This window comes from Pongo abelii, chromosome 4, assembly GCF_028885655.2.
Source record: "Pongo abelii isolate AG06213 chromosome 4, NHGRI_mPonAbe1-v2.0_pri, whole genome shotgun sequence".
NCBI classification, from domain to species: Eukaryota; Metazoa; Chordata; class Mammalia; order Primates; family Hominidae; genus Pongo; species Pongo abelii.
Genome location: NC_071989.2, coordinates 39,202,872 through 39,216,280, shown reverse-complemented (window position 1 = coordinate 39,216,280; position 13,409 = coordinate 39,202,872). Strand labels below are relative to the sequence as shown.

Sequence of the window (13,409 nt, the reverse complement as noted above, 5' to 3'; positions counted from 1 at the left end):
AAGCTGCCTTTCAGTTTTTCAAATTTGAACTTAGTTTTCTGATATGAGGACAGTTTGCCTTAATTTTTCTTATTACTTTCTGATGATTTTAGGATACAGAGGAAGCTCTTTTAATTAACCTTAGAGATAGCCAAGTCCTTCAACATAAAGAGAATCTTGAATGGAATTGGAATCTTATAGGGACCATTCTTAAGGTATGAAAAGATACTTCATGGTAATGGCTTGTCTTTAATTTTATTATTAATTATAATGTAATTATCTTATATGTTTGAGAATTGATAAGTACATATGTAATATAACATATTATGTTTTTCTAGTGGCCAAATGTAAATCTGAGAAACTATAAAGATGAACAGTTACACAGGTATGTAAGAACTATTTTGCATTTAAATTTAAAGAACTTAAATATGGATATTAGGCCTAATGCCTGCTAAAATATGTAATAATTTTAAAGACATATACATAAATTTTAACAATGTCTCTTCAATAGGTACTCATATTTTTTAATATAGTCTTATTTTATAACCAAAACATATTAGCAAATTCTTTTTCTTGTTATTTACATTCTGCTTTTAGTTTTGGAATAGATGAAGTAGTTGAGATAAAAGTTTTTCAAATTGGGGTAATATCAATTGTATAGTGGGTCTTAGCCCTAACATATGAGGATGACATAATAAGGACTTACATTTTTAATATACAACTTTTATTCCTGTTTGACTTTAGAGTTATCTATTATAACTGCTGTTTACATTCTCCTTAACCACACCTTCCATAACCCATGCAAATGTTTGTAGCGTGAAGAACACTTTAAGCTACGATGCTGTTCTTCATTGCATCCATATGTTTTTACTCCTGAGTTTAGACTAACCAGCTATTACTACTGATCTCAGAAAGAGGTCCTTAGTATGTTTGAGAAATTCATGTCATTAACAGTAGTATTTGATTGCATTCTCTATTTATGATATGTAACCTAATATCTATAAAAGTTTTAAGAAATAAAGATAACTTATAAATTGCACTGAAATAAAAAAGCATAGTACTAACTTTTTATACTCCTTGAGAACACAGATGATGTCTTACTCAACTTTGTTTTCCCAGCTCCTGGATTGGACACCTCTATTGGATTGAATTGTAGTGCGTGAAATTGAACTGAACTAAATTCAATAGAAGCTTAGAACATAATGTTGAAAGATAATAAATTATGTCTATAAATTCATTGACCTAAATTGCAACTTTTATGCTTGACCTTTTGCCTAATTGTGAAAAACCAACAAAATCATAGTGTAGTATCTTACAATTATCTTAACAATAGAACATTATTGAGCCATGGGACAAAGTTCTTCATGAATACAATAGAAGAAAATCTAAGTTCAGGTGACATCCTCATTTATCTAATTTTTATATTCTAGCTATGTTAAATCTGCATTCGTCCGGCTAGCATCTTCTCCTTTATTTCTTCTAACCATCTCACTATAAAATTCTTACTCCACAGAGATATTTTTTTAAATGAAGGTTTTTTGTTTGTTTGGTTTTTGGGGTTTTTTTGGGTATGAAATGTACTGTATTAGTCCATTCTCATGCTGCTATAAATCACTGCCTGAGACTGGCAGTTATTTATAACTGCCTCTACAGATAATATAGAAATTATCTATAAAGGAAAGAGGTTTAATTGACTCACAATTCCACATGGCTAGGGAGGCCTCAGGAAACATAATTGTGGCAGAAGGGGAAGCAAACATATCCTTCTTATGGCAGCAGGAGAGAGAAGTACAGAGCACAGGGGGAAAAGCTGGTGATAAAACCATCAGATGTGACAACTCACTCACTGTCACGAGAACAGCATAAGGGTAACCGCCCCCATAATCTTATCTCCTCTCATGAGGTCCCTTTCACGACATGTGGGGATTATGGGAACTACAATTCAAGATGAGATTTGGGTGGGGGCACAGGCAGACCATATCATGTACCAAACACTTTTAATACATTTCTTGCCATTTATCCCAATGGTTCAGACCGAAAACATATTCTGAAAGCCTTATTATATCATAAGTAATGGTTAAGATTCTAAAATAATTGCTTCATTTCTTACCTTGTTGCTACTTGTGTTTTGATTTTAGGTTTGTACGAAGACTGCTTTATTTTTACAAGCCCAGCAGTAAATTATATGCCAACCTGGATCTGGATTTTGCCAAGGCCAAACAGCTCACAGTTGTAGGTTGCCAGTTTACAGAATTTCTTCTTGAATCTGAAGAGGTGGGCATTCTGAATATTTTCCAGAGCAAATGTTTTTTATTGAATTTGCTTCCCTTACCCTCCCTCTGTTTCCACCTTGTGTTTTGCTTTTGTTTCTGAATATGCATAAGCTGTATTTGGAAACATAAGAAATGATCCCAGACCTAGAGTTGGATCCCGACTTAGTCACTAGTTATGAGACTGGGCAAGTTATCTGCCCTCTAGAAGACCTGGTTTACTCTTCTGTAAAATGGAGAATAATATCATCTCCATGTGGCATTGTGTTGAAGTGGATTAAAAAACAACAGGTACTCACTGATTGATAGCTATTATTGGTAACTTCATCATTATTAGTAAGTTTTTGTACTTGATTGAAGTTGATTTTCTAATTACAGATTTTGAATGCTTTTCTCACAATATCACAATGTATTTACTTTTAGGATGGGCAAGGATACTTAGAAGATCTAGTAAAGGATATTGTTCAGTGGCTCAATGCTTCATCTGGAATGAAACCCGAAAGAAGTCTTCAAAATAATGGTTTATTGACCACCCTTAGTCAACACTACTTTTTATTTATTGGAACACTTTCTTGCCACCCTCATGGAGTTAAAATGCTGGAAAAATGCAGTGTATTTCAGTGGTGAGCATTCCTAGATTTTGTTGCAATATATACATGAACTTTATTTTTAACGTAGTTAGATATGGTATGCTTTTTAGTCTGTGTATGTGTGTTTGGTTAAGTTTTATTTTAAATTAGCATTATCTTTGCTTTAATATTCTTTTTTAAATTGTTGTTATTAAATGCTTTCTTTCCGAAAAGCTTGTTTATATTAGGAATTTTAAAAATATACGTTGAATTGATTTCATGCTCTTCCCACTCCAGCATTCAAAATAGTAACTATGTGTGATGATTGATGTATGATGATTGATGTGTTCATTGATTGTGGTAATCTTCACAATGTATGTGTATATCAAATCAAGTTATACACTTTGAATAATACAATTTTTATTTGTCATTTATACTTCAGTAAAGCTGGAAAAAATATTTGTTTAATGTATCAATATAGTAATTTCTTTTAACCTTTCTTATTTTTTTTTCTTTTAAGTCTCCTTAATCTTTGCTCCTTGAAAAACCAAGATCACTTGCTAAAACTTACTGTTTCTAGCTTGGACTATAGCAGAGATGGATTGGCTAGAGTCATCCTTTCCAAAATTTTAACTGCAGCTACTGATGTGAGTATAACATAGCCAGTAAAACTATTTTTATAACCAATTAATTCACTACTTTATGAATTTTGGGCTAAGTAAAATTAATTTTAAGTTCTAAGAATATGATATGGAAATTGAGTTTACTTTAAAATTTTAGTTTCTCTAAGGAACTGCATATAGTACTCAGATTTTTATATCACGGGGAAGAAGCTGCTAGATAGAAAGGGAAGTATTTTATTTTACAAGAAGCAAAAAAGTATTCATATCAAGGGCTAGACCGCCAATTCCAGGCATTCTTCCCTTTTCAAGTAGCAGGACTATCCCAAAATAAAATCAAATAGGCTATTTATGGTGAAGTTTTTTTTTTTTTAATGTATTCATTTATCTTTATAGGCCTGCAGACTCTATGCAACAAAACATTTAAGGGTATTATTGAGAGCTAATGTTGAATTCTTTAATAATTGGGGAATTGAGTTGTTAGTGACCCAGCTACATGATAAAAACAAAACGATTTCTTCTGAAGCTCTTGATATCCTCGATGAAGCATGTGAAGATAAGGTAAAGGTTCATTTTTTATAATTTAATACTTAAATTTTTTTGAAATACTCATCTGACAATTTTGTAAAAGTATATAATAGGCATTTTGGAACTAAAAATTTTGCTATTTTTGTGCAATTGTAAAAAAATAATGATAATCTCTTTTAGGCCAATCTTCATGCTCTCATTCAGATGAAACCAGCGTTATCCCACCTTGGAGACAAGGGTTTGCTTCTCCTTCTGAGGTAAATTTTAAGTAAATTTTCAATTATGTTTTTTTGTTGTGTTCTTTGGCAGTGTATATTAAAGATAGATTCAAATCCAAATGGGAAGTACGCTAAAGAGTTTACCTTTTAATATTGAAACATTGTCTTTTCATTGTTTTGGGTTTTTCTTTTTTTTTTTAATTTTTTTGGTCTGTTCATACTTTTCATGACATTTTCCTTTTTTTTTTTTTGTTTTTTGATTGAGACAGAGCCTTGCTTTGTCGTCCAGGCCAGAGTGTGCAATGGTCCAATCTTGGCTCGATGCAACCCACTGCCTCCCAAGTTCAAGTGATTCTCCTGCCTTATCCTCCCAAGTAGCTGGGACTAACGGCGCACGCCACCACGCCCAGCTAATTTTTTGTATTTTTAGTAGAGTCGGAGTTTCACCATGTTGGCCAGGCTGATCTTGAACTCTTGACCTCAGGTGATCCACCCACCTTGGCCTCCCACAGTGCTGAAATTACAGGCGTGAGCCACCGTGCCTGGCTGACATTTTCTTTATTGTGATTGGGTTCACGTGTTGTTGCAAAGATTGTGAAAATTTATTTGTAATTGAAGTTATAATAAATTATAGTTGACCTTTTAGTTTTAGGAACGAACTATTCCTAAAGTCTTTTAGCTCCTTATACTTTTTTAAATTTTAGTTATTTTAGCTTCTTAAGATACTTTTTTGCCAGACTCTATGTTAAACTATTGCTTGTTTTAATTTGCAGATTTCTCTCCATTCCAAAAGGATTTTCCTATCTGAATGAAAGAGGTTATGTAGCAAAACAATTGGAAAAGTGGCACAAGGTAACTTCTTATTTGAATAAAGTTGAATTTGTGTGTTTTTATCTTCTGAAATTGATTTGTGAGTTTAGAGGATGGTTTTTTATATCAGTGTTTTGAAATTAATAAGGTTAAATATTTAAACATCAAGTTGAGTCCTAAATTCTGCATAATTGCTAGTATTTATAGTTATACATTTTTTTAAACTACAGTTATTTCTTTTATTCTGAACTGTTGACTGTATTCATTCTATTGAAATTTGACTTTCAACTCATTTGATTTTATAATCTAATTTTTGGCCCTGTTTATCATTTCTTTCATTCTTGGGTCCCTTAATATGGCCTACAACTTTGCATGAGCCCTTTTAAGCTAAAACTAAAATAATTTTTTTAAATGAAGGGAGATTGAAATCCCAAGGAGATATAATCATTTAGTTAAACTTTACTTTAGGATACTACTTTACCTAAATCTGAGAATGAACTTCTTGCTGTCATAGGGAAGCCTGCTAAGAAGAGAGTAGTTTGAAGATATGAAACAACTTTTCTAGCTTTTCTTTAGCTGGTGATTGCTGTGGCTTCATTATTTTGTTTGAAGTATTATAAGTCATCAAAGCATCTTGGAAACCCATGGTCAAAATGATCTTTACCAATATAAATGATTTTTAGATTTTTCATCATTTCAGATCAGTTGTCCTGTTTTCTCTTTTTTGTTAACATAGTTACAGATTCTTTTATAGTGTCTGTATTGAACCATATTTCATAAGAGATACTCCTTAAATGGACTAAAACTTTGAAGCATGCAACTTAAGGCATGAAGTCTTTTAGTATTCGATGAATTGTAGAACTGAGACAAGATGTGATAGGTTTGTTTCCTAGAAGATACTTAAATCATCATAATAAAATGTATTATACAAATCATAGTATTAGAAAATTGCTTAGAATATTGGTGCAGTGCTTGAAAATAGCATAAAATATAAGAGCTATAACAAAGTTATATGCAAGGTATAAGGGAACACAGAGGAGAGATTAATGATTCTGCTTTAGGGATTATCAACAGAAATGTTGGATAGGAGCAGTAGATGTGATACTTGAAATGGTCTTGAGGAGTAAGTAGGCAAATAAATTAGAAGAAGGGTATCCACGGAAGAAGGAGCAGAATAAAGCTGTATAGATCATTGGAACATTATAGACTTATGAAGAAAGTCATATTCCAATGTAGTTGGAACTAAGATAAGTGTGGAGTAGCAAGATGAGCCTGGAATGGTAAATTAAAGCTAGATTGTAGAAGGCCTCGTAAGCCATATTATATCATCCTAAGGGATTTCAATTGTATATATAGTGGGGAATCCTTAACAGCTTTTAAAGAGTGATCAGAGTTGTACTTTAGTAATCTGACAGGTTGCAGTGAAGAGGTGGAATTTTGATCATTGAAGGGAAAGTCTAGGAATATTGACACAAATTTAGAAACAAGAATTGATGAGTGCCTGAACTTCACTGGTAGTTAGGTTGAATAGATGAGGACACATTTTCTGGGCATTTTCAAAATAAGATGGACAGAATTTATGGGCTGATTGGATACAGTAACTAAGAGGTCCAACTTGGCTCATAAGGTTTCTAATTTAATGACTGAATATATAATGGATCACTATTAAGAGATCACATTTATAAAAAGTGGTTTGTTAAGATTAGGATAATGAATTTTCAGTATGTTGAACTGGCATTGTCTGTGCAGTAACCAAGTGATGGCTTGAAAATGTGGATCTGCAGCTCAGATTTGTGAGGAAGATAGCAGATATGGGGGTCATTAGTATATAGTACTAGTTGAAACCTGAGCCGAAAGCTTATGGATATGATAGAACATTTGCATTCATAATACCTTGATCTGTCTACCCTTTGCTAAGTATCTGACATATTTTAAATTTAGTGACTCATTGTGATACTATATGCAATTAAAACAATATTATCCTCTAGGAATATAACTCCAAATATGTTGACTTGATTGAGGAACAACTCAATGAAGCACTTACTACTTACCGGAAGCCTGTTGATGGTGATAACTATGTTCGTCGGAGTAACCAAAGGTGTGTACCCAGTGCTAGTTCTCAATTATCAGATTTAAAACTAGTTCATCATAAATTATTTTTAACATTTCTGAGTTTTTGTACATTCTGCTTCTTACATGATATAGGAAGAATCTTAATGCACAGCATTAATTGCTCAAAAATTCAGTGGCATTCATAGCATGTTGAATATCCTTACTGATGACGCATTCACATATAATCCATGCTGGCACCCCAGTCTGTATTTCTAGCCCTAGATTCTCTTACTAGTACTTTGAGATCTGATAAACTGTTACAGGTTGAACATCACTTATCCAAAATGATGAAATGTTTTGCATTTCAGATTTTTTCAGATTTTGGAATATTTGCATATATATAACAAGATATCTTGGGAATGGTACCCAAGTCTAAACATGAAATTAATCTGTTTCATATACACCTTATACACGTAGCCTAAACATAATTTTATGCAGTGTTATAAGTAATTTTGTGTATGAAATAGTTTGCATTAAATACTAATGTGTGGAATTTTCCACTTACAGTGTCATGTCAGTGCTCAAAAAGTTTTGGATTTTGGATCTTTTGGATTAGGGAAGCCCAGCCTATGTTTTACCTGAGAAATCCTCATTCCTTGTTACTTTCATATTTTTATTTATGCTGGAGAGTTGTATCTAATTTTATTTATCAAATATTTATTAAAATTCTTTTGTTCTAATTAGCATATTTAAATTAGCCAGGAGATATAGTAATCATCTTTATTATACTAGATTACAGCGTCCTCATGTCTACCTGCCTATACACCTTTATGGACAACTGGTACACCATAAAACAGGCTGCCATTTGTTGGAAATACAGGTAAAAACATAATTCACTTATTTTAAGTGGCTACAATAGTAAAAAAAACAAAATCTTAACATTGCTAAAATATTACCTTTGCAAAAACTTCTCAAAAGCTTTAATATCAGTGGTGTAATTGCTTTTAAATTCATCTATTTTGTAATTGACTTAGGCATTCTATATTTATTAACCTGAGAAATATAAATGGCCTTGCAATGTATTAACTGACTTGTGTATGACCTTTTGAATAATTAACTTGTTATGTAGAGTAAGCATTCCAGTGAAGATCTGAGTTCTTTTTTTAGAGTTTATTGGAGAAATTCAGATCTCCAGAAACGTACTGAAAAACTGAGTTTTTCTTCCACTCATTGGGAAATTAAACTGAACCTGATACAGATTAAGTTATCCTTGTTGAGCAATAAATTGAGAGTTGCTGGTTGTGAGCACATTTTATTCTCATGTACTTCATGGAATGTAACAAGCATAGGCAAGCAGTTGTTCTTTGAGTTATAATATGTACACCGCATTTATGGTTCTGAATACGTCATGCAACTGTTTTCAATAAATGTAACCTTTCTCTTATTTTAGAAATAAATAGTTATAGGAATATTTGTTTTTGTGACAGAACAATAGTTATTTAACAATTTAGTTCCCGATTGTATCAGTATTCATCTCAAGAGCACAAAGTTTTGCATAAATGTACTCTATAGTTTCATGTGTTTTTATATTACCTCTGTGAAAACTGTTGGGACAAGTATTTTCATATTAAGATTTGAAAATTTCACTAAAAATTTAAATGATTTTATCAGTGTTACTACCTGCATAGTATGATAATACCTAAGCACTAATTTACTTTCTATTTTAAAGAATAAGTATGATTATTTAGTAATGCTAAGTGCCAAGTACTTTGGTAAGCCCTGTATGTGCAATAATTTATTAAATCTTGAAACCTTATGATGCAAATGTTATTATCACTCTTCTAGATATTAGGAAATCAAAGGATGTGGAGATGAAGTAACTTGCCCAAGGCCATGCAGTTAATAAGTGACAATTCTAGAATGTGAATTCAGAACCCCTGCCCTAATGCTGCTTCTGAAGAAATTTTACATAAAATTATTTAGAATTTTAAGTATAAAAAATGACAAAAAACGTTATACTGGTTTTATGATGCAGTAAGAATATATTAAATACGTAAATATATTATTACTCGTGATTTTTTTTTCTTTCTCCAGAATATTATTACAGAACTCTGTCGTAATGTTCGTACACCAGATTTGGATAAGTGGGAAGAAATTAAAAAACTGAAAGCATCTCTTTGGGCCTTGGTTTGTAATAAACACTTCTGTAAGATCTTCGCAATTTTTAGATTTTTCGGGTTTTTTTTCATTTATACTAAATAGATAAATATTATTTTCTTTGGAACTACTTCTTAGATTAATATTTAATACTGGATTGTTCCTGCCAATTTAAGTGTATTATCTCTATGTTGAAGAATAGATGGTTGAACTATTGGTTTCGTGACTTTTGTTTTGTTGCTAAGACAACTAGAATTAATTCATGCCTAATGTTTTTTACTTGAGGAGGCTTTTACATTTTTTCTCTCTCAGAGATGAGGTTGAATTTGTTTCTTGGTAACTTTCCAAATCTTTTGAAAGAGTTACTCTTATAAATATATTTGATGTAAGTGATTTCTTTTCTTTCAGGGAAATATCGGCTCATCAAATTGGGGTCTCAATTTGCTACAGGAAGAAAACGTGATTCCAGATATACTAAAACTTGCAAAACAGTGTGAAGTTCTTTCCATCAGAGGGTAGGTCATTTAACTCGGAAATCTTTCTAATGTAGACATTGTTATTCACAAATGGATGTTAGGGGAAAGTATTTTATGATTAAGTGCAATGCATAACTGTTAATCCACTGAAAGTTCTAATGATACAAGATTATTAACTGTATTAAGTTAAACATCTAAACGAACTCCTTGTTTACTACTATAATTTGATGTTTATTATGATATTGAAGTTTAGCTTGTAGGTAACAGGTAAGGCATAGTGTTGTACAGATACTCCAGTATTCCAGTAACCCAGCTGTTCCAGATTTATACTAGAAAAGCTAATATATCTTTTTTGCTCATATTGCATTGTGTTCTTTTTATTTTGTTGTAATTACTATTTTTATTGGAAAGGTTTGCTTGTTTTTTATTGCTGCTAATTTATTCCTAACTAGTCTTAATAAGTTTTTTTTTTTTCCACAAACAAAACCATTTTGGTGGATTTTAGAGAAAGTTCAAAGTACGTATAGCAAATTAATCTGTGGTTGCTTTAAGAAATCTCAGCTTGGAATTATAACTGTTTTTACTGCATCTTTTGTATACAGGACCTGTGTATATGTACTTGGGCTCATAGCTAAAACCAAACAAGGCTGTGATATTCTAAAATGTCACAACTGGGATGCTGTGAGGCATAGTCGTAAACATCTGTGGCCAGTGGTTCCAGATGATGTGGAACAACTCTGTAATGAACTTTCATCTATCCCAAGCACTCTAAGTTTGAACTCAGAGTCAACTAGCTCTAGACATAATAGTGAAAGTGAATCTGTGCCATCAAGTGAGTATCCTGACAGGTTCATATAAAATTAGCCAATGTTAACATTTATATTTAAATTTAAATGTATTTGTTACATTTGTAATTTGCTTTTGTCTAAGATAATTATTTGGCAATAATAGCCTCTTGGAGAATGTGTATATTTTCATAACACAGAGTATAATCACCAGCTTACATTGTTCTCTCTCCTTATATTCTAAGTAGCTTTTGAGAATTGCTACAAAGTTATGTAATAAGCCATGTGCCAGAAGAACCAGTCCTCCTTTTTTTGACAGAAAAGAAACAAATATAATAAGTATTTATTTGTCTACCTTCTTTATTTAATCTTTTTACTCATTTTTCAGATACTGAGATTGTTGAGCCAGAATATATTTTTAACAGATATTATATTCACATCTTCATTTTTGAGAGAAGCACTGAATTTTAAAATAGTGAAATTGTTAATAGAGTAACAAAAATAGTTACATATAAAATGATTTGTGGTTTTAAGTCCTGTGCTAAGTGGTGTTAGGTGTACAAAATTTAAGGCATGGTTCTTCCTTTTAAGAAGATAGTGTCAGCTTTATCAGACTGTGTATTTCACCAAATCTGAGATGCCATGAATTATGAAATATACCAATATTTTATGTACCACAAAAGAAGAAGAAAGAAAAAGTGCTGCCTATTAAACTAGGACATACTACTATTACAAGATGCATATTGATTTTAGAATCAGATTCTGTGTGAAAATAGAAGGGATTAAATGTGAAAAGTGTGCATCTTAGAATTGACAAAATATAGAAATGGTAATGCAGTATGCAGATTCACTTAGGATTTTCTTTTACCTTCTTTCAGAATATATTTGGAATATTTGTAATTATTCAACAGAAAAGTTAATAAAAGAAAAATCCTGTAGATGTCATTAGGCACTCACTTGGGTTGCGTCTTCTAGTAGTGGGCACTAAATTTAATGAGTTTCTTAGTATCTAAGGTAAAATGAGAAACATAATTTAAACATGAATTTATAATGTTACCACTTGGTTCTCTGTAAGTATATTTTAAGATTGGGAATTCATTTCTTACAAGGTGAATTTCTCCTGCCTATAGTAATTTAAAGATGAACCACTAGGAATCTGTAGTAATTGAGTAAGCATCTATGGTCAAGTCTCCTTTTTCCCTTTAATTTCATCCTGAATATTTGGAGAATCAAAAGAAACTTCGTGTAACCTGTGCCATAGTGGGTCTTATAATAATTTTTCTTTGGAAATAACAGGAGATTCTCATAAATTACATAATTTTACATTTTATTCAAGTCCAAACTCTGGGTTTCAAGAAAGATATTTTCATGTAGCTGAATGGTTTAACCGTTTATTTTTAAATTTTTTCCTCTAGATGACTAAAAAAAAATTTCCTGAAATGTGATGTCACTAATAGTTATCGTGAATTTGTCATTTTATATGTGTTTTTATTAATTGATCCTTCAATCATAGGTATGTTCATATTGGAGGATGACCGGTTTGGCAGCAGCTCTACTAGTACATTTTTCCTTGATATCAACGAAGATACAGAGCCAGCATTTTATGACCGATCTGGACCCATAAAGGATAAAAATTCATTCCCTTTCTTTGCTTCTAGTAAACTTGTGAAGAATCGTATCTTAAATTCACTTACTTTGCCTAACAAAAAACATCGTAGTAGCAGTGATCCAAAAGGAGGGAAATTATCATCTGAAAGTAAGACAAGCAACAGGCGAATCAGAACACTTACGGAGCCCAGTGTTGATTTTAATCATAGTGATGATTTTACACCCATATCCACTGTACAGAAAACATTACAATTAGAGACTTCATTTATGGGGAATAAGCACATTGAAGACACTGGTAGTACACCAAGCATTGGAGAAAATGACTTAAAATTCACCAGGAATTTTGGTACAGAGAATCACAGAGAAAATACAAGCCGAGAGAGGTTAGTAGTAGAAAGTTCAACGAGCTCACATATGAAGATACGTAGCCAAAGTTTTAATACAGACACTACAACAAGTGGCATAAGTTCAATGAGCTCAAGTCCTTCACGAGAGACAGTAGGTGTAGATGCTACAACTATGGACACAGACTGTGGAAGCATGAGTACTGTGGTAAGTACTAAAACTATTAAGACAAGCCACTATTTGACGCCACAGTCTAACCATCTGTCTCTCTCCAAATCAAATTCGGTGTCCCTGGTGCCTCCAGGTTCTTCTCATACGCTTCCTAGAAGAGCACAATCCCTTAAAGCACCCTCTATTGCTACAATTAAAAGTCTAGCAGATTGTAACTTTAGTTACACAAGTTCTAGAGATGCTTTTGGCTATGCTACACTGAAAAGACTACAGCAACAAAGAATGCATCCATCCTTATCTCACTCCGAAGCTTTGGCATCTCCAGCAAAAGATGTGCTATTTACTGATACCATCACCATGAAGGCCAACAGTTTTGAGTCCAGATTAACACCAAGCAGGTGAGCAAATATATGTTTAGAAGTGACCAATAATGGTTGCATTTTAACAGATTTAAATACAAAATGTTAGCCAGGTTTTACACTATGTGAGCCTCATAACTGACCTATTACAATTGTTTACTATGGTAGGCTATAAGCTCCTTGTTACCCGATATGACTTGAAATGGATTCTTGCAGCTGCGAGGGGGGAAGAAAATCCTATAGGCCCTGAAAATAAACATACATGCTTTGCAAAGGACATACAAGTCACAAGCTTTTTTTTATTTATTTCTCGCTTCTGCAAGGATCGATTTTAAAAAGAAGCATGTCGGGGGAATCAGGAGCTTAAGACCTACAATAACAAACAACCTTTTCAGGTAGGTCAATTTAAGGCTCCAAAAGTTGACCTCTTTATTATTTTTTTAAAAAGATAACTGAAAATTA

General features: G+C 32.4%; 1 protein-coding gene across 10 annotated transcripts in view; it reads left to right on the top strand.

Moving 5' to 3' along the window:
* RICTOR (RPTOR independent companion of MTOR complex 2) overlaps positions 1–13,409 on the top strand; it is a 135,572-nt gene that overhangs the window by 110,808 nt on the left and 11,355 nt on the right. For 8 of the 10 annotated variants that reach the window (XM_063724089.1, XM_054555503.1, XM_054555506.1 and 5 more), the window contains 15 exons: positions 93–194; positions 318–364; positions 2,118–2,253; positions 2,673–2,872; positions 3,339–3,465; positions 3,835–3,999; positions 4,147–4,223; positions 4,958–5,036; positions 6,983–7,092; positions 7,839–7,926; positions 9,141–9,233; positions 9,612–9,718; positions 10,282–10,511; positions 11,978–12,986; positions 13,271–13,342. In XM_063724089.1, coding sequence (XP_063580159.1) covers positions 93–194; positions 318–364; positions 2,118–2,253; positions 2,673–2,872; positions 3,339–3,465; positions 3,835–3,999; positions 4,147–4,223; positions 4,958–5,036; positions 6,983–7,092; positions 7,839–7,926; positions 9,141–9,233; positions 9,612–9,718; positions 10,282–10,511; positions 11,978–12,986; positions 13,271–13,342 — 2,642 coding nt within the window. The remainder of the gene's footprint in view (positions 1–92; positions 195–317; positions 365–2,117; positions 2,254–2,672; positions 2,873–3,338; positions 3,466–3,834; positions 4,000–4,146; positions 4,224–4,957; positions 5,037–6,982; positions 7,093–7,838; positions 7,927–9,140; positions 9,234–9,611; positions 9,719–10,281; positions 10,512–11,977; positions 12,987–13,270; positions 13,343–13,409) is intronic. The other 2 variants (XM_054555505.1, XM_009240664.3) reach the window with 1 other exon arrangement.